The 19486-nt window shown below is 48.6% G+C and overlaps 1 protein-coding gene across 1 annotated transcript in view; it reads right to left on the bottom strand.

Moving 5' to 3' along the window:
- Window positions 1-3709: 3709 nt before the first annotated feature.
- The window catches only part of LOC149326967 (uncharacterized), a 116905-nt gene continuing 101128 nt past the window's right edge, over window positions 3710-19486 (bottom strand). The window contains exons 2-4 of the mRNA XM_089564742.1: window positions 8184-8281; window positions 7181-7335; window positions 3710-3809 (exon numbers count right to left, since the gene is read on the bottom strand). Of these exons, the coding sequence (XP_089420868.1) occupies window positions 3710-3809; window positions 7181-7335; window positions 8184-8281 (353 nt within the window). The remainder of the gene's footprint in view (window positions 3810-7180; window positions 7336-8183; window positions 8282-19486) is intronic.

The raw sequence follows: 19486 nt of genomic DNA, 5'->3' as shown, positions 1-19486 counted from the left end.
ATTCCCACTGCGAGTGCTGTGCTCGTCCCTGTTTGCGCCGCCTCTGTTTCTGACGTCACCGTTCTCTTCAAGCATTCCTCCCTCCTTGCCTCTCGCCGACTTCTCTCTCTTCCCTCCGCCGCCATCGACATTCACCACGGTGCTGCCGCAATCCTCGTCTCTAACACCTCATTCTCTGCGTTCCCCCTGCTCCACGGCGAGTGCCTTGGTCATTTTGAAACCGCAGACTTGATCTTTTTCATGGACACCGATGTGACCTCCTCCAGTCTCGACATCGCTGCCCTCACCACAAGTGGCGCTACTCCCGATCACCCACTGGCTTCGGACATTTTCGACCGCTCTATTGACCCCGCCCTCGACACAGCTCAACACGCGCAGCTTCTTTCCCTGCTCAACCAGTTTCACTCACGTTTGACCACCAGTCCTCTTCTTTGGGCCGTGCGACCACTGTCGAGCACCACATTGAAACCGGTATTTATACTCTTCTCCGCCAGCGCCCCTACCGTGTGTCACTTCCCGAGCGCCGCCTCATCGCTGAGCAAGTGGACGACATAATACAACGCGGCATTATTCAGCCATCTGCCAGTCCTTGGTCATCCGCAGTTGTACTGGTGACAAAGAAGGGTGGCACGATACGATTTTGCGCGGACTATCGCCGGCTCAAGGAAATTACGCGCAAAGACATCTACCCGCTGCCCCGTATTGACGACGCCCTTGACTTCTTGCAAGGCGCCGAGTTCTCCTCTCTGGATCTCCGTTCCGGCTATTGCCAAGTCCCGAAGTCCGAGTCCGACCGTCCTAAAACGGCATTCGTTACCCCTGACGGTGTATATGAATTCACCGTAATGCCAATCGGTCTCTGTAACGCTCCCGCCACGTTCGAACAAATTATGGACAACATCTTACACGGCTTCGAGTGGAACATCTGTCTATGCTATATAGATGATGTTGTGTTTTCGCCCGATTTTCCGACGCATCTCCAGCGCTTGCGCCAGATATTGAACTGCCTCACCCGTGCTGGCCTTCAACTTAACCTCAAGAAATGTCTCTTTGGCGCTCGGCAACTGACAATACTCGGCCACCTCGTATCTAAAGATGGCGTTCTACCTGATCCTGACAAACTCCGTGCTGTGGCTGACTGTGGCTGAACCGACCTCTACGAAACAGGTGCGCCGATTTGTGGGCCTTTGCTCCTATTTTCGGCGCTTTGTCTGTCATTTCGCCTGTAATCGTCGCGCCCCTTACGAAACTCCTCAATGGTCCCGCGGACCTGTCTACGCGGGACTCTGCCTGCGATGAAGCGTTTGCTGCGCTCCGTCGTCGTCTTACTTCACACCCCATTCTTCGGCACCATGGCCCCAGTGCTCCTACTGAGGTGCACAACGATGCAAGGGGAATAGGCCTGGGTGCTGTCCTGGCCCAGCGCAGGCCCGAATTGTCTGAATACGTTGTTGCGTACGCCAGCCGTGCTCTCACCACAGAAGAGTCGAACTATTCCGTGACTGAAAAGGAGTGCCTGGTCGTAGTGTGGGCTCTCACGAAATTCCGCCCATACTTATACGGCCGCCCGTTCACCTTCGTTACTGATCAGCACGCCTTGTGGTGGTTGGCCTCCCTCAAAGATCCCTCAGGACGCCTTGGCCGCTGGTCGCTCCGTCTTCAGGAATTCAATATTACCGTAGTCTACCTGTCGGGCCGCAAGCACTCCGACGCCTTGTCACGCTCGCCACTGCCCTCTCCTGCGGCCTCTTGTCCTATATCTGATTCCCTACTCGCAGCGCTCACTACTTTGGACATGCCCAATCAACAACGTCAGGACCCATGGATTTCATCCTTGCTCGATGTCCTTCGTGCACACTCTACGTTCTCCTTCCCTCGGGCCCTTCGTCGCCAAGCTTCCCTTTTTGTCATCCGCGACGATCTCCTGTACCGCCGCAACTATCGTCCGGACGGCCGAAAGTGGCTCCTCGTGATTCCCCGACATCTTCGGTCTGAGATCTGTGCACACTACCATGCCGACCCTCAGAGCGCTCACGCCGGATCGTTAAAAACCTACGAGCGACTACGTCAGAGGTACTCCTGGCGGGGCATGTACAACTTCGTTCGTCGCTACATTCGCTCCTGCACAGCCTGTCAGCAGCGGAAGTCGCCACCTCGACCCTCGAGCGACTGCCCCGTTGCAGCCATTACCGTGCCCGGCTCGCCCTTTAGATCATGTGGGCATCGACCTATATGGGCCGCTCCCTTTCACGACGGCCGGGAATCGATGGATTATAGTTGCCGTGGACCACCTCACTCGGTATGCTGAGACCGCTGCCCTACCTGCGGCAACTGCATGTGACGTCGCCTTCTTCCTTCTTCATCACTTCGTCCTGCGTCACGGCGCTCCGCGAGAACTTCTCAGTGACCGCGGCCTTGTTTTCTTGTCTGAAGTTGTTCTCGAGCTTCTCGATGCGTGTCACTCAGTCCACCGTACCACTACTGCTTACCACTCCTAAACCAACGGCCTCACCGAACGATTCAACCGGACTCTTGGGGACATGATCACCATGTAGATTAGCTCCGACAGTTTCTAATTGGGATCAAGTCCTTCCGTTCGTGACCTATGCATATAACACTGAATCTCAAGCAACCACCGGCTTTTTCCGATTCTTTCTTTTATTCGGGCGCTATCCTTCCTGTATGCTGGACACAATCCTTCCCTACAACCCCGACAGCTCAGAATATACTTCCATTTCTGACATTACCCGCCATGCTGAGCAGTGCCGTCAGTTGGCTCGCTCCTTCACCGCCGAACGTCAAGGGCTCTGGAAACATGAGTCCGATCAAGACACGCCCGCTACACACTTCTCCACTGGATCATTGTTCTGGCTCTCTGTTCCGGCTGCGACCACATTTTCGGCCAAGCACATTGGTCCTTACCGCATCTTAGAGCGTACGTCACCAGTGAACTATATCATCGAACCGGTGACACCTTCTTTGGACCATCGCCGCCGTGGTCGCGACGTCCTTCATGTCAGCCGCTTGAAGCCTTATTACAGCCTTCTCGTCGTCTCCTTGCCTTCAGTCGCCAGGATGGCTCCCTTTTTACTCCGGGGCAGTTGGAATGAAGAAGATTCAGCACCGCCACCAACGACGACGAAGTGCTAGCGCCGCCCGTCGAAGGCTCGTGCTGGAGAACTGCCGCTTGTCTGCCGGTGTCTCGCCTCGCTGGTTCCTAGACTTCTTGCGCCAGGGTCTTCGTCGCCGGCGCTTCGACGTGCCAATAAACCGCTCCACAGAACCAATATCCGTTTGACAACAGCCACTTTATTACCCTTTATGGAACGAAGACGCCGCACTGTGGTGCAAGAGAAGAGAAACCGCATTTTAGTATCCAACGCTGCCTTCTTGTGCAGATTCTCTCTGTGCTGCCATCCATGGGCGCTCTGCGCTTGCTTAATATTGCCGCGTCAACAACATTAGCCGCTCGGCGGCTGTTCGGCACGAAGCTCGTGCGCCGCGCTGTTCGCTGCTGGAAAAGAAAAAAACTGGACGTTCCACCCTGGCCGTCTCGGTGTGCTATCGCATCTTCTCGGTGTTGGCATTCTTTTGCCGTCTATACGCGGCTTTACCTGTAGCAACTGCTACGTGACACCGGTGGGGGTTGCGAGCTCGACGTCCTATGTCCAGGACCCCTCCAAACAGCCGCTCATCGAGTCCCGACCAGCTACCGCTTGTCTGCACACCCGTTCACCGCAGTCGCCGCCGCCTCCTGGAACTGGTCCAAGAGTTTGGTCTCCTCCACAAAGAGGCCCGCACTCATCGACCTGGTGATGGCGCAGGCTAGCGCTTCACACTTGAGGCTTCCGCAACCGCGCGTGCCAGCCAGCTTCCATTCCCAGTCAAAAATTCCTTCAGCCTATCGGTCTGAAGGCTGAAGGAACCCGTAATTTGGGCCTGTTGGTGATGGGCCTGTTGGGCCTGTTGGTGTTGGGACTGTTGGTGATGGGCCTGTTCGTGATGGGCCTGATGGTGATGGACCTGATGGTGATGGACCTGTCGGTGTCAGACCTGTTGGTTCTATTGGCGTCGGCCTGTTGGCACAGATCCTGCTTGCAGGTATCGAGATAGTCTTAGGCCTAATGAGGGACGCCAGTCCTAATGGCGCACCATAGATAAGTTTTTTCATCACTCAGAAATGTGTGCTGCACATTGCGCATGATAACATAGCTTCTTCGATTAGTGCATCGCAAGCTGCTGCAAAAAGGCAGCGCCTGCTACTAATAATATTTTCCAGTTAAGCTGGCCAAAAGGGTCTGTAATGCCCTATGATATATATACAGACAACCAGATTTAGGGCAAACGAAAGCTTTATTCTAAAATAAAGAAACCTGTAAAGAGGAAGATGATCAGCAGTCAGAGCAGCAGAACCGAGGCGAGGCGCGACACGAGAAGACGACGATCGGCAGCTGAAGCAGCAGAGCCGATGCACGGCGCGAGACGAGAGCGTGAACTGATCCGGGACCGGACCTGTCCTTGCCCGCTCTAACCGGCCTTCACAACTGTCAATAAAGGCCGTTACATCTTGGTTGAGGTGCGGGGTAGCGGATAGACGTCTTTTCGGGTGATTTTGTTGAGGCGCCAGTAGTCAACGCAAAAATCGATAGAGCCGTCTTTCTTGGTGACAAGGACGACGGGGGAAGCCCAAGGACTGTGTGATGGTTGTATGACGCCACGCTGCAGTATATCATTCACCTCGGTGTCGATAACCTGGCGTTCGGTGGCCGAGACGTGATATGGGCGTTGCCGCAACGGCGAATGGGCGCCAGTGTCGATCCGATGGGTAACAGCTGAAGTGCGACCAAAACGGTGGTGAGAGAAGTCAAACGATGACCGAAATTTATCTAGCAGGGCCGCAAGCTGGGTCTTCTCCGGTGGCGAAAGATTTGCGTCGATTGAGCCCGCAAAGACGGCTTCGGGAGCGGGATCAGGAGAACGGGGGGGGGGGGGGGGAGTAAGGACGACACTTGCAGGCGGCAGGAGTCGTCCTCAGAAGGGTCCCAGGCGACGACGGAGGCGAAAGGCTGGACACATCCCAAGCATTCACCGCGAAGAAGAGTGGAGGGGCACAGGAATGGATTCGTCAGGGGCAAGGCGCTGCAGCCGGCTGAGACGGTAAGCACGGCGAATGGCAGGGGTAGACAGTGGCGAGAAGCGAAGGAGTCGGACGGGATGAAAATGACAGGGCCGTTGGATCCAGAGTCGCAATGAACAGAGGCGAGCACAGCAGAGCACGGCGGGATCATGACGTCATCAGCCACGGTCAGCTTGGAGCACAAGTTAGTGGAAGCGATCACAGAGTTGTCGCCGAAGGGAAGAAGGGCGACTTCGGAACGAGTGCAGTCGATGACAACGTCATGTTGGGAGAGAAAGTCCCAGCCTAAGATGACGTCGTGAGACGGCCATGGGAAGACGATGAATTCATCAATATACAGAACGTCCTGAATAGTAACTCGAGCTGTACATGCCCCCAAAGGCGCAATAAGTTGCGAATTAGCGGCGCGAAGCATAAAACCATATAGCGGAGTCATCACTTTTCGTAACTGGCGGCACAATTCCTCACTTAGTACAGATACAGCAGCACCGGTGTCAACAAGCACGAAAGCATCGGTGCCCTCCACAGAAACCGCGATCTAATTTGTCGGAGAAAGTCGAGGTCTTGAGCTTGCCGACGAGCAAGCAGTTCTTGCCTCCGGAACTGCGGGCACTAGTTTTCCGAAGGGGAAGAGGGACGACGGCGCATTGGGGAAACCGAGCGACGACGCGGAGGTGGAGAACGGCGGCGAGTAGACGGCCTGAGATCGGAGGAAGCAGTGGTCTCAGAAGGCGAAGTGCGGTGAAAAGGCTGGGGAGGGGCGTAGGCGTAACCTCGAGGGTCGAGATCGGCAGCCGGGGACAACAGTTGGCGGCGGCAATGACGCATCACGTGACCAGGAATGCCGCAGGCATAACAAATGGGTAAGGTGTCCAGTGTGCGCCATGGACGGAAACGTTGCGGTGGTGGCCAGGCAGGACGAAATGGTGTCGACTATGGTGGATGCTGGTACGAAACGAACGTTTCTGGGCGGGGACGCCTGACGGCTTCGGCGTAGGTAAGTGGCAAAATAAATTTATGCATCATGACCTCCAATTTTTCGTTGCACGTCCCCCAGCTTCTGTGAGAGGTGCTTGCGCACGGCTTTCAGTCTCTTCTCTGCATGCTCCTTTGGTATGTCTCCCATGTAGATATGAAACAGAGCTGCACAATAGAACACAAAATAGGCCACATTTGAACACAACTAGATACATGATAAATGCAAAAGTGAGATTCAGAATTACCACTCTCATTATAAAGAATACAGAAACGAATGATCACCATTAAAGGGGCCATGAAGCCTACTTTCGTGCATACCCTTGCTGTAGCATTTAATTCCCAACACATTAAATTACAATACCCAAAACCTTCAGTTGATTCCGTGCGGCAGATATCTTTAAAACGATTTTCGTTTTCTTTGCGAACTGACTGCTTGTCTGGCAACCTCTGATTGCTGACGACACATGGGCCTACCCACTCCGCGTCTGCTGTGTGTTGTTGGATGCATTGAGATGCTTGCATGAAAACCAAAGACAGAGATTACTCCAAACAACGGGCAATGCTATTTATACATTCTGTGCAGATATGTCAATTGCACTATCTTTGTCGCAGCAAGATCGGAGAACGCGCACAATGACTTGCCACCAGTCGTTGAGAAAGCTAATTTCACAACCAAATAGATAAATCAGGTTACTGGCAGAACGGATCTTAGCGAGAGCCACACAAACAGTGTGGAGATCTCTGAAAGTGCTGTGATAGAGCCTGCATGAAGAAACATATGGGCATAACACACCTTGCAAAAACTAAACGTCACTTTTGCCCGACTTTGCAGTTTTGGCTGCAATAAGGACATTGCAGTTGTTACAAACCTCGGATACAATGAACAGGATCTCCATGACTATCACGCTTTCTATAAGTGAGCGCGACTATATTTGGCTGAAGCAAAGTTTGATTGCCTAGGTGTTATTCAAAGCAAAGAAAAAAAAAGCACTAGCACCTTTCAGAGAAGAGACTTTTTCCGATGTAAGTGCCGGTTTCGCCTCTCTTCTGCCAAGAGACTGGCACTTATTTGAAAGCACGCCAGTCACGCTGCGCCTCTTCAGCTCATCAGGTGTCCAATACACCTGAGTAGCACCGCGGCAGAACATTGAGTCTGTTGGTGCTCTCAGGAGCATCTGCCAGGCACCAGGCTCCATCCAGAGCCCACTGCCTGCATAGACCTGCAACAAACGTGGAGAATTTCACATTTGGTTTGGTTTGGTTTGGTTTATGGGGTTTAACGTCCCAAAGCGACTAAGGCTATGAGAGACGCCGTAGTGGAGGGCTCCGGAAATTTCGACCACCTGGGGTTCTTTAACGTGCACTGACATCGCACAGTACACATTAACAGCAATGAATCAAGGGATTTTAAATATTTCATAACTTAAAACAAACAGCTGAAAAACATAAAAATTATGTAGGCATGAATGCACTCTTTTACAGCGAGCAGTGTCCAAAATCAGTAGATTTTCTATTTCTAGCCTTATAATTCGAAAAAAGAAAGAAATTGCTTGCGTGCAACATGAAATATATAGCACAATCTTCTGACAGTTCTAGCTTCCCTTCATTCCGAGTCAAATACACCCAAATGTTGAAATAATGTTCTCTGCCCTAATTCAAACAAACTTCAGAAATACGAATAAATTTAACATACCAACAACTAGGCATACCTGACAGAACAAGGCAGCCTCCTCATGATCAAAAATTATTTGTGTACTAAGAATTTCCTCAGGACAAGAATAACTGCAGACCCATTATGGCATCGTCAGGTAATGAAGTACAAAAATGACAAATTAGAAATGCTGACCTGTGCCTTACATGATATTGTCTGAAACCACACATCTATGCTTTGCACACTACCCTTTTCGGCACACTTACTGGGACTAGTATAAGTTTCTACTGTAAGCTAGCATCATCCTCTAAACTGTACCCATTTTACTATGTACCAGCCCCAATTTAATTAAGAATCATTCACTCACTCTACTATGGTATTTGATACACTATATGACTTAAGAACATGCACAATCACCTTTCCATCATCCCTAGCAGAACCTATCACAGTGTCCTGCCCACCAGGCAGCTGGAGCTGGCAGTCCGCGTCGCTCTCCATCTCCTCGGCTGAGCATACTTTTTTGACAAGAAAAGGAAGTACACAAATATCAATGCACCTCAGCAGCACATATAAGAAAAAAGCAAACTGAGTTCAGTTTGACATTGTGGGCTATCAAGTAAATGAAAAAAATTAAGTATTTTGCTCTCAAGGTAACCGTGAAAGCTTTGCACTGTAGAACCGCGCTGCTGAGTTGATGGGTGCTGCATTTTCCTGGCTGCTACACATTGTAGTGGTCTAGATCTGGCATGATGATAATAGGGTTCCATGCATTATAAACCCTGCTGTTCGTTGCAATGTAACTTCGGCCACATTCCTACACAGTAATACTTGTGAAATAACACCCCATGCCAGCCTAAATGAGAAACGGTGGCGGTCATATGTTTACTTCTAAAGCGGCTTTACTTGGCCTGGCATGTCTAGCACCACTGTGTTAGGCAGACGGCATTCAGACAGGCTGTGCCATCATCATCAACAGTGGTTGCACTTTTTCGAAGCAGTAGCTTCACTGCTAAGGTGCACGGCTGAGATCGCCATGTATGCAACATGACCTTCAAGTCTGCCGCAAATAAAATAAACAAACAAATAAGCCTCACAATCAGCGGGATTCAAACTCAGGTCCATTGGGCGAGAGCCAGGTGCGCTAACCACTTAGCTTCAGACCCACGGCGTGACAATTCAATAAAACTGGAGATATACAGGGTGTCCCAGCTAAAAGTAACCAAGCTTGTTAAAAAAGAGGATGATCCCTAGCCGAGTGAGACCAACTGAGGGTTGTTGATAGTCGCGTGTCCTAGTCTGCAGTATTGTTTTATTATGCAAACGTGATTAATTAGCAAAGACTAATTAGCTATCTTTTTAATTATTGCTTTCAGGAAGAAAGTGTCAATGCAGGAGTTGTAGATCCCATAGAAAAATAATCGTTTGCCTTGTTTGCAGCTAAGTACCACTGATACAACTTCTTTTATCTGACTTAAAAGAAAGCCCGCGAAATACAAAAAGAACCACGTGATAGGGAAGCAGTTACAGCGCTCCCAAACGAGCGATAAAGCAACGATATCCGCTTATGTTTGCAAAGCTGTCCCGAACAGCGTTTGGCGTCTTGAGGAGGTGGCGAGATATGCGGCAGGAACTGCTTATGCGTCATGGAAAGTGAGCGGGTGCTGCTTTTCAAGGAAGTGAAACGCGGCTGGCATGGAGCGCTTTTTCACGCGTAACCTCGCCTCGAGTGATAGGAATGTGGCCGTGCCGCTAACTTGCACCGTCACGCGCTGAAGAAACGGTCGCCCTAGCGCCGATACGAGAGTTGCTGGCATATATCTCGCAACCATCGCAAAACGCCGAACCCGTTCGGGACAACGTTGCAAACATAAGCGAATGTCTTTGCTTGGCCGGTCGTCTGGGAGCGCTGAAACTGCTTCCCTATCACATGGCTCTTTTTGTATTTCGCGGGCTTTCTTTTAAGTCAAATAAAAGAAGTTGTATCAGTGGTACTTGGCTTCAAACATGGCAAACGGTTATTTTTCTAAGGGATCTACAACTCCTGCATTGACACTTTCTTCCTGTAAGCAATAATTAAAAAGTTAGCTAATTAGTCTCTGCTAATAATCATGTTTGCATAATAAAAAAAATACTACAGACTAGGACACGCGACTGGCAACAACCCTCAGTTGGTCTCACTCGGCTAGGGATCAACCTCTTTTTTACAAGCTTCGTTACTTTTAGCTGGGACACCCTGCATATGTGCTTCTTGTACACAAACTGCTAGGTTACACAGCCGCTCATGCAATATCATGGTAATTTGTGATTCGAGCGATTCATGATTGATCAGTGACAGGAGATTTCGAGAGGAGTTAGAAGAGGAATAACAAGAGGAAGACGAAGAATACAAAGAGGAAGATTAGCGCTCCACACGCAGAAAATCTAACACCACGGGTATAGGAAAAAATCAGCTGTGGTGTAGCTTCGGTTAAACCTGGTGAGAAGCAGTAGTTTCACGTAGCTACGTGTGGCAAAGTCCAAAGAAACAACAATCTTTAAACAAGCCGAGAAACTAGAAACAAACAAAGCTTTGCAAAGCGCGGCCACAAGAAGCTACCGCTTCTCGCCATGTTTAATCAGAGCTAAACCACAGCTAAATTTTTTTTCACCTATCCTTGTTTCTTTGTAATTGTGCTGCTAGTGTTAGTGTGGCTGGCGCGATTGATTTTGTCCTTCCGCACCACATCACATCTTTTTGTGACTGCTGGATGCACACAGCAGTGGCAACAAAGAGGTAGAGGGCTAGCCACCGCTGGAACCAACCATTATGTTGGCTGTAGCGGCATTAGACATTCTCAGAAAGTATATTTGCAACGATCGCAACAGCCACATAGCCCCGTAAATTCTGGAGAAATGAGTAGTCCTCACCGGACGTAAGAAAATGCAGCAGACAATGCTGCATGATTTTTTCAAGTGCCAGCACTGCAATAAATGTGTTTAGTTCTTCATTCCTGTCATTTTTCAATTTGTCCTACTTCCAGCAACTAATGTTTCCTCGCTCTTGCATTTTTTTTTTGTACCAAGAGCTATTGGTCGCAAAGTAGCATTTTCACTGCGGCGGTGGTCACGCCGTGGTCACACCGCTTCTTGCGCCGTTGCCTAGCAACCGTTGCGAGATGGAGCCACACCATCTGGTGCAACGTCAGAGGAGGAGGAGAGCCAGAGATAGCAGCAGGCACAGCAAGAGACCTCCCAAGTCTCCGTACGCATTCACTGGACACCCAGACATCACGCACAAGGGACCGGGAACAGGACTGCCCACGAGGCTGCTGGCGCGCAGCTAGAGGAAGACCGTCGGCATTGCCTTAACGTGAGCCGAGCAACTCGGACCACCCTTATTGTTCTCCCATCCCGCTCATAATACCTGACTCTATCATCAGACGCCTTTAACAAGAGCGGAGGGGTTTGTCGTGGGACTTTGTCCATCCATTCCTTCTGGACTTTCTCGCCCGGCCCAAGTTCTCGCTCACAAGGTGCGAGCCGGTGCAGCGTACACCCCGGACATCCCGAGTCGATGGCACCAAACCAGGATCGGCTGCCCCAATTGCCCTGCTGACTCTGTTGATTTGCACACCTGATCTGGACCTGTCCTGGCACTGCGAGCCTCTGCGCCTGCTACACCTCTGCCTACCACATCCAGACATACGAAGACTGGAAGGCCCCCAGTACCGACGCCAAGCGCAAGCTCAGTGCCCTGCTAGACTTCATGTCAGAGACCGACACCCTAACCTTCACCTAACCAACCCACTTCCCCCTTAGGCCTCAGGTCATCCTTGTGATTAAAGATTTCTGAATGAGTGAGCAGCAGGCACACGTAGCGGCCTGTATAAGAGGGCGGTTCGTTGAAGCTGTTGTGGCCAGAGATGGAGAGCGAGTCGGAGAGGCTGAAACAAACCAGGCTTAGCTGTTGGAACGAAACAAGGCGAAGGCGACGAGACCGAGGAAGAACGCGCAAAACGTCTCAATAAGCGACGCCGTGAAGATGCAGCTCGACGAGTTCGCCTAGCCTCTGAAGGTCCATTACCTCTCGCTACGTATGTCTGGCATAGCTGAGCTAAGCCACAGCCAATTTTTTTTAGTCCTGTGAGGAGTACATCAGCAGGGTTATGCTGTATTAAAACTTGTAGAAACATTAATATGAGAAACACATCTCAGTGATGAGTTGATCGGCTGCTACACAAACACTGATGGCTAAAAAGATAACTGGTGAAATAATGAGGGCTAAGTGACAAGTGACCACCGTGGCCGCAGTGGCTCAGTGGTTATGACGCTTGGCTGCTGACCCAAATGACGCGAGTTTGATCCAGCTGCAGCAATGGAATTTCGATGGTGGCGAAGTTCCAGGGGCCCGTGTGCTGTGCGATGTCAGTGCACGTTAAAGAACCTCAGCTGGTCGAAATTTCCGGAGCCCTCCACTACCACGTCCCTCATAGCCCGAGTCGCTTTGGGACGTTGAACCCCCATAAACGAGCCTTAAAGACACAGCAGAACACTGCGGAGCGAGAGCAGTTCAGAAAAATCGCATATCCTGCCAAAAATGAAAGGGGCAGTACAGCAAGCCTCATAGGCAATGCAAAAAGAAAAAAATGGCTAATGCTTAGCTTAGGTTAAGCCTAGTCAGATGCGAAGCATATTGTTGCCGAGTTGCATATAGAGCACGCCGCTTGGCTAGACGTTCTTCACGCTCTTAATCAGTCTCTGTAGCACGCCGCAACTTTTTCTTCTCATTCCAACGAGCAGCCCTGTCTCCAGGAGGCATCTCTATCCCGTGTACGCCTAGCAGAGGCAGGCGCGCATCCCCTTGTATACCGCCGCTCCAGCATCACGTGTTCACTACAGCGCACCTAGCGGCAGAAGCAGGAAACACATTGGTCGCGACGCCTTGCGCGACGGCGCGAGCTGGGGCCTCGTTTCTCGTATGTCGTTACGTCACGCATCACGTGGTCCTCCATGGTCGCGACGCCGCGCGCGACGGCGCGAGTTGGGCCCCCGTTTTTCTATCTGCTGGGACGTCACGCATCACGGGGTATGACATGGAGGTCACGAAAGGTCAATGGTAACGACACCGCCGCGCTCGAGGAGCTGGGTTGGGCTATTTTAGTATGCTTCGCATGAAAAAAAAAGACGTCAGGTTCAATTAACTGCGCATCTGCTGAAGGACAGCAGGAACACTGTGCCAGAAAACTTTTCAACCTGTACACGGTACAACGCCTAACAACTTTGAATGTACCAGACGACCAGAATAATGCTAATATATTTTGTTAATTCACAAGAAAGGGGATGTCAATCATTTAAAAAGCTTTTAATTATTAGATAACTATGGGAAAGAAACATGAAGCTTAATGAAAAGGCTTGAAATGCAACTGAAGGCAGGACGGCAAGCTATCGAAAGGTATAGATGTAATCACACAGTAGAGTAGGAGAGCGACACAAAGTAGAGATAAAAAGTACAGAAAGAAATGGGGCCTGGGTAGGGTATGTAACCAAATTCAAGAAAAGGTAAATGTAGCACACACAGTCAAAGTTGGGGGCACAGCAGAGATGGTGGAAGGATGAGACTAGAAGCTTCAGGGGATGAGGCGCCCTCAAGTGGCACAGGACAAGGTTAACAGGCGCTCATTGGACAAATCCTTTGTTTGCAGTGAACATTTTCTTAGGCCGATTTGATTATGAAAAATAAAAAATGGCATGCATCACAAGAAGGTTCGCTCAACAAACTCGTCTGGCCCACTGCCACTCGCCCCATCGATGGATGTCATTGCTGGGGCCAGTTCTGTGAATTAGGTATAGTTAGAGTTCATGTCCTTACACCAAAATGCACATAAAAGGTACCGTAAAAACCCGCATATAATACGGGTTTTTTTTTCCATAATTAGCGTCCTAAATTGCCGCCTCGTACTATTTGCGGATCCGAACAAGAATTTTCGAAGTTGCTCGATGTTTTGGTTTCGTTTTTGCGGCGTGGCGACGGCTTGGCTTCGTTACTCTCGACAAACGACGTCACGACGTCGTTTCTTTGTTGATCTGTTGGGTGCGCCGGGGGGTCGCGGTGTGCCGTGCGCCTATTGACAACGCACGTGCTCGCATGTAAGGCACGCTTAGTGAAGTGGATATTGTTTTAGAGAGCACGATGTCACGGTCTCGAAAACAGTACTCGGCTACTTTCAAGCGATTTTGACTGCGGAGAACATCGGCAACGGTGCGGCCGGGAGGCAGTTTGGTGTCGTCGAAGGAAGCATTCGTGGATGGCCACAACAGAAAGAAGCCCTTTTCGCGTGCAGCGGAACGCGACAAAGCTTTCGCGGCCGTTTGATGGTTGTGTAAGCAAACCGTTCAATGACGCAGTCAGGCGGTGCTACGCAGAGTGGATGCGCTCAGGTGAGCCTGCAGAGACACCAACCGGGCGGCTGAAGCGGGCTTAAGAAGTGCGGCATCTCGAACGCCCTCGATGGCACGGAAGATGAGTACATTTGGGATGATTTGTCAGACAAAGAAATGTCCGAAGAAAGCGCTACTGAAGAACAAAGTAATTGAAGTGAAGTACGGGATGCGATTTGAATAAATGTCTTCTATGAGCTTGTGTTACTCGTATTATACGCAGGTGAAACTTTTTTTCCCATTTCGCGTCTCTAAAACTTAGCCCCATATTATATTCGGGTTCGTATTATACGCGGGTTTTTACGGTATATTCCCACAACGGATGAGGTCGCAAAAAGATCTATAGCATCACCTCAAGTAAAGGCAGTGTCCGCATGCTGAAAGTAGTCACACATGAGATGAAAACAGCAGATCTTGTCCTAATAGAAAAAAACGCCCTCCTCTTTCCATCTGCAGACACCAATTGGTTGGCGTCAATTCGTGACGTCAAGCCACATAATGCACAGTTCACCCTCAAGATTTGCAATTCAGTCCTCCGTGTGAATTCACCTTAAGATGACTTCCAAGAGCACTTACTTTAAGCTCTGAGATATACATGCATGGTGACACCTGCAACATGCAATTTGATGAAGTAGCTTAGCTAACAAAAAAGGGATGAGCAGCACACATGTGAGCTACTCAGGAACAAGAACCAGAGCTAATGTTTTAAACAGTTACTAGGCACATTACCATAGCATGAAAATGCGCACACACCTCTCAACTGGCATGTTATAAATACAAAACACTTCAGTAAAATATCTACACAGCAATAGCACACCTTGAAAACATACACCACCTGGACTTTGTGTTTCCCAAATTTAAGACGTTCATTTTGTGCACAAAATTGCAACAAATAAACAAAGTAGCAGTGCCACCTAATTGGCCATTTAGAAACAAGGAGCAGAGGTATTATGAACAGCAGAGTTAGTTGTTGGGCTGGTTAGCATCACTGATTGAAGTTCACAGTTTTCCAGCCCTACGGAACACACACACATACATGAGCCGCCACGGCAGTTCAGTGGTTATGGTGCTCGGCTGCTGGCCTGTTAAGACACGGGTTCTATCCTGACCGCGGTGGTTGCATTTCGATGGAGGCAAAATGCTAGAGGCCCGTAAATGCAAACTGCATGCAAGAGATCTAAAGAATGAGGACAGGTTCCAAACTTGTCAAGCACTGCAGTGATTGTACAGAGATTTTCAAGTGTGAAGATCCTTAGCAGAAGCAAGCCACTTGTGAAGGGACAGAGACGCATCATATTAAAAAAGCTGGTTCACTATGTGCGAGCAATACTTCAGTTGTAGCATATAACACAGAAATGATGTTTCTTTCATAGTTTTTATGATAAAGGTGTGATTTTGTGTTTTTCCTGCTCCGCTGGTCTGAAGGCATTTAAGCAGTGTCGGCGCCGTTAAATAACCAGTTGTCAGTGAGTGCTGTGTTTTATCCTTCTTCCCAACTTCAGTAAAACGGCAAGTTGGTACATACTTGAAGAAAACAGCAGCAACAGGCACAAGAGAGAAGATGGGACAGGTGCTGACTAGCAACTGAAGGTTTATTGAAAAGGAACACATAAAATATACTCACTTTACAACCAAGAGCGTGCATGAGCTGCGCGAACAACACTGATAAGCTATCAACTTCAGTCATGGTAGTCAAGATTCAACAGTTCACAGCCATGAACGGCCATCCGTCCTTGTTAATGATTGTGAACTATTGTATCCTCCAAGGAAGACAGCGGGAAGAGCAAAGGATGAGACAGACGCCGCTCGGTGCATCCTAGACTCAGTGGAATCTCTCCCCACCACAAAGGTAAAAAACCATTTGGATTTAAACAAGCTGACCGGATCTCTCAAAAACGCCGACCTCAAGCTAGTCCTGGCCGACAAAGAAGGTGTGTTTGCCGTCCTTCCGTCGGATGTTTACCACAAGAAAGCTCAGGATGCCATAAGTGAAAATTTTCGTCTTCTAAAGAATTTCCGTCCGAATAAGGCAAAAAAGGAAGCTCTGCTCAGATGTGAAAGGCTTGGCTTGGATAAGCTGGCGACCAGTGTAAAGAAAAGCACCGGCTTGAGCTTGCAATGCTTCTTCTCAGCCAAAACCCGCAAGAAGGAATGTCCTTTCCGGGTCATTGTAACCGAAAAGGGCACTTGGCAACTTGCCCTCGGGTCCTACCTAAAAAACTGTTTTTCGCAACTAATCATCAGTGACCCTTTCCTTGTGCGCCGCCCAGCAGCTGTGTCTGAATTTTTTCAGGAGAAACCTTTAAGAAATGTCAGCACCTTCTCTGTTGACATCAAGGACATGTTCTATTCCCTCCCTCAAGACGCCGTGCACAGTGCCGTGGGTCGAGCAATTGACTTGTACGGTGCCACCAAATTTCAAAACCACTGCGGAATTGACGTTGCCAGCCTCCTTGATCTACTAGATCTATATCTGCGCTCGACGGTCGTGTCATGCACGGCAGCTACTTCATCCAGAAGGAGGGCGTCTGTATAGGCTCGGGCCTCGCTCCGTTCCCCAGTGACTGTCTACTAGCTTCCTTGGACCAAAAGTTACACCAAGCCTTACTCGGATCCTCAGTGGTACGTGTGTTCCGATACGTTGACGACTTTGTGGTGATTTTCCGATTAAGAAGTGGCCACAGCGTTGCAAGGCAAGCCAGTGATATACTCACTTTATTCAGGTCTAATCTAAGACAATTTCAAGTAACGATGGAAGTTCCGGATCATGACGGCATTCGCTTTCTAGACCTACAGATAATGATGTGCAACGAAGGGGTATGCTGGCGCTACGCACCCCGAGCACAAAAAGGATTTTATCATACTCATCCTCTCATTCAAAAATAGTGCAACGAGGCGTCGTGACAGCAGCCCTAAAAAATGCCATTTCCAGGTCATGCTCTCATCAAATGCAATCCAGCTTCAGATGCCAGATCTTGAGGCTGAAGAAGGCCGGCTTTCCAGACCACATCCTGCGCGCTGTAGCGGAGAAGATTCTTGCTGAATTCAGGACGAAAAGAACCAGTTCCCTTGTTGCAGAAAACCGAAACTTCGCGGTGATACCTTATGTGCACAAGGTGTCACATAGCCTGAAAAGAATTGCCGGAAAAGCCGGGTCAGGGTCCTCTTTTCTGCCCCTAACAAGCTGCAGCGCTTGTGTAAGACCGTCAACCGCGAAGGACCTCCACCTGCCGAATGTGAAAAAAATCACGAATCACCATATGTGCAGTGCCGTAAAAATGTTGTGTATAAAATTGAGCTATCCTGTGGGCGGTGTTATATTGGCCAGACAGGGCGCTGCCTAAATGATCGCCTAAGTGAGCATAAACGCTCCCTAAAACCACCCCCCAAAAGCAATTTGGCTCTACATTGGCTTTCTTGTAAATCCACCCCTTTTTTCAACCGTACTACAATAGTGTATAAAAATAAGGACCAACGTACGCGGGAAACAGTTGAAGCTCTTTTAATTCACCGGGGTCTTGACAATTGCGTCAGCAAGCCTTCCATCACGCTAACACAAAAAGAAATTGACTATCTTAGCAGTTAAGTACGCTAGTGTAGGGTGCGATTGTGTGCCTTGTTTGTTGTGTTTCTTGACAATCATCACTGATGCCGTATCTGTTGATTGTGCTCCTTTTCGCCTATTTATTGCGTGCGAGCAATAAAGCATTTTAGTCGCAAGTCAGCGCTGTGTTTGTCCCTTCCTTAGTCCTGTCTTCCGTGCGCTGTGCCTTCAGTTTTAACAATGTACCGACTAGCCCAAACAAATACCTTAGTTAAAATTCATTGTTGTGCATGACAGTTGAAACACAATACAGTTCATAAATGGAAGTTGGACAGATGTGTTATCTCCCTTTTATAGAAAAGAGAATTATGTTTTGATTTTATTTACAAGTATTTAATGATGGCAACAAATTTGTTCCTTGTCATTTTTTGTCTTGGTGTGGCGCTTTTCTCATTGCTTCATATTGTACAATTTTGTACATATTCTTTGTGTATCATCATTGTATCTAACCTGGATATATGTTATTTTCTGTTTTTCAGATGCCATGGTCCATGGATGTTATTGGGGGAAGCACCTAAGGTGATACAGGAGCTGCAAGTTTCGATGCCTATTTTTGTATTTCGGCAAGTAACAAAGCACTTATGAGCAATAAATACCTTCAAAGGATATCAATTTTTGCAGCATCTTTCATAAGATATTGCATAATTCAAACAACTTTAGCTTCAGAAACTAACAAACGATACAAGCGATCTTGTAGACTTCCAGTAGTCTGGGTACCCTTGATCAAGGAAGGAGCAAGAGAAAGGTCAAACAACGGACAGGAACAACAGTTGAGATTGAGTCAAGAATGATGACCATCAGCTCGACCTTGCTTAGGCCTGTAGCAATACACACAAATATGGACCGTAACTGTACAGAATTATACGTTGACTGTGCAGAAAACACACCAGGCTGTCCTATTAATCTAAGTGTGCTCGACACTGACAAAGAAAAATTTGAAGTATAGACAAATTTTTGCTTTTGTGTTTTCATCTTTAAAATAATGCGCAACACAGAACAAATGGATCACAACATGGTATTTAGCTGCAACCGCTACAGATAATCCAGTTTCTTGTTACTATTTTGGTTGCATGAGCCAATTGGTTGCTGTGATGTGTAAAAGTTGTTTAGGTCGCGTGAGGCATGAAAAAAAATATAACTGCTGATACGTCATTTGTTCTCATATCTTCGTGAATGAACACTACGTGTCAGCCATTATAGTGTAGTTTGATTCATGCCTCACGTGGAATAATCCAAATACATGTCACATGTATTGCTTGGCTGGTGAAACCGAAAGACATCAAGAAATTAACTTGTAAATTGCGGTTATGCACGGATCGCCATGTGTTGATCTATGCATTCTAATGTGACATTTTTCGAAGCGCTAAAACAACAAGGACGGAGATTGATATCCTTCTGCATTCTAATGTGTAACACATCGTTTGCAACAAGGCTCGAAACTTAAATTTGGTGTCTGTTATTCCGAATTCATTCCACACTTTACATGAAAAGACCTCCGGCTGTCATACTGACGACATAAATGCATTTCAGGTTGACAAAAACACTGTATAATAAATAGACGCCATGCCGTCATAGTGACAGCGAAACGTTTAAATGACGCCATACTGTAATATGAGAAGACATGAGGCCGTCATTTTGAAGGCTCAGTTGTATTCCTAGTTGACAAGCAGAACGTCAAAATGATCAAAAACACCGTCAT

Source organism: Amblyomma mixtum, chromosome 10, assembly GCF_055824585.1.
Source record: "Amblyomma mixtum isolate Tamu chromosome 10, ASM5582458v1, whole genome shotgun sequence".
Lineage (NCBI taxonomy): Eukaryota > Metazoa > Arthropoda > Arachnida > Ixodida > Ixodidae > Amblyomma > Amblyomma mixtum.
The sequence above is the reverse complement of the archived record's forward strand: the minus strand, read 5'-3'. Positions and strand labels throughout refer to the sequence as shown.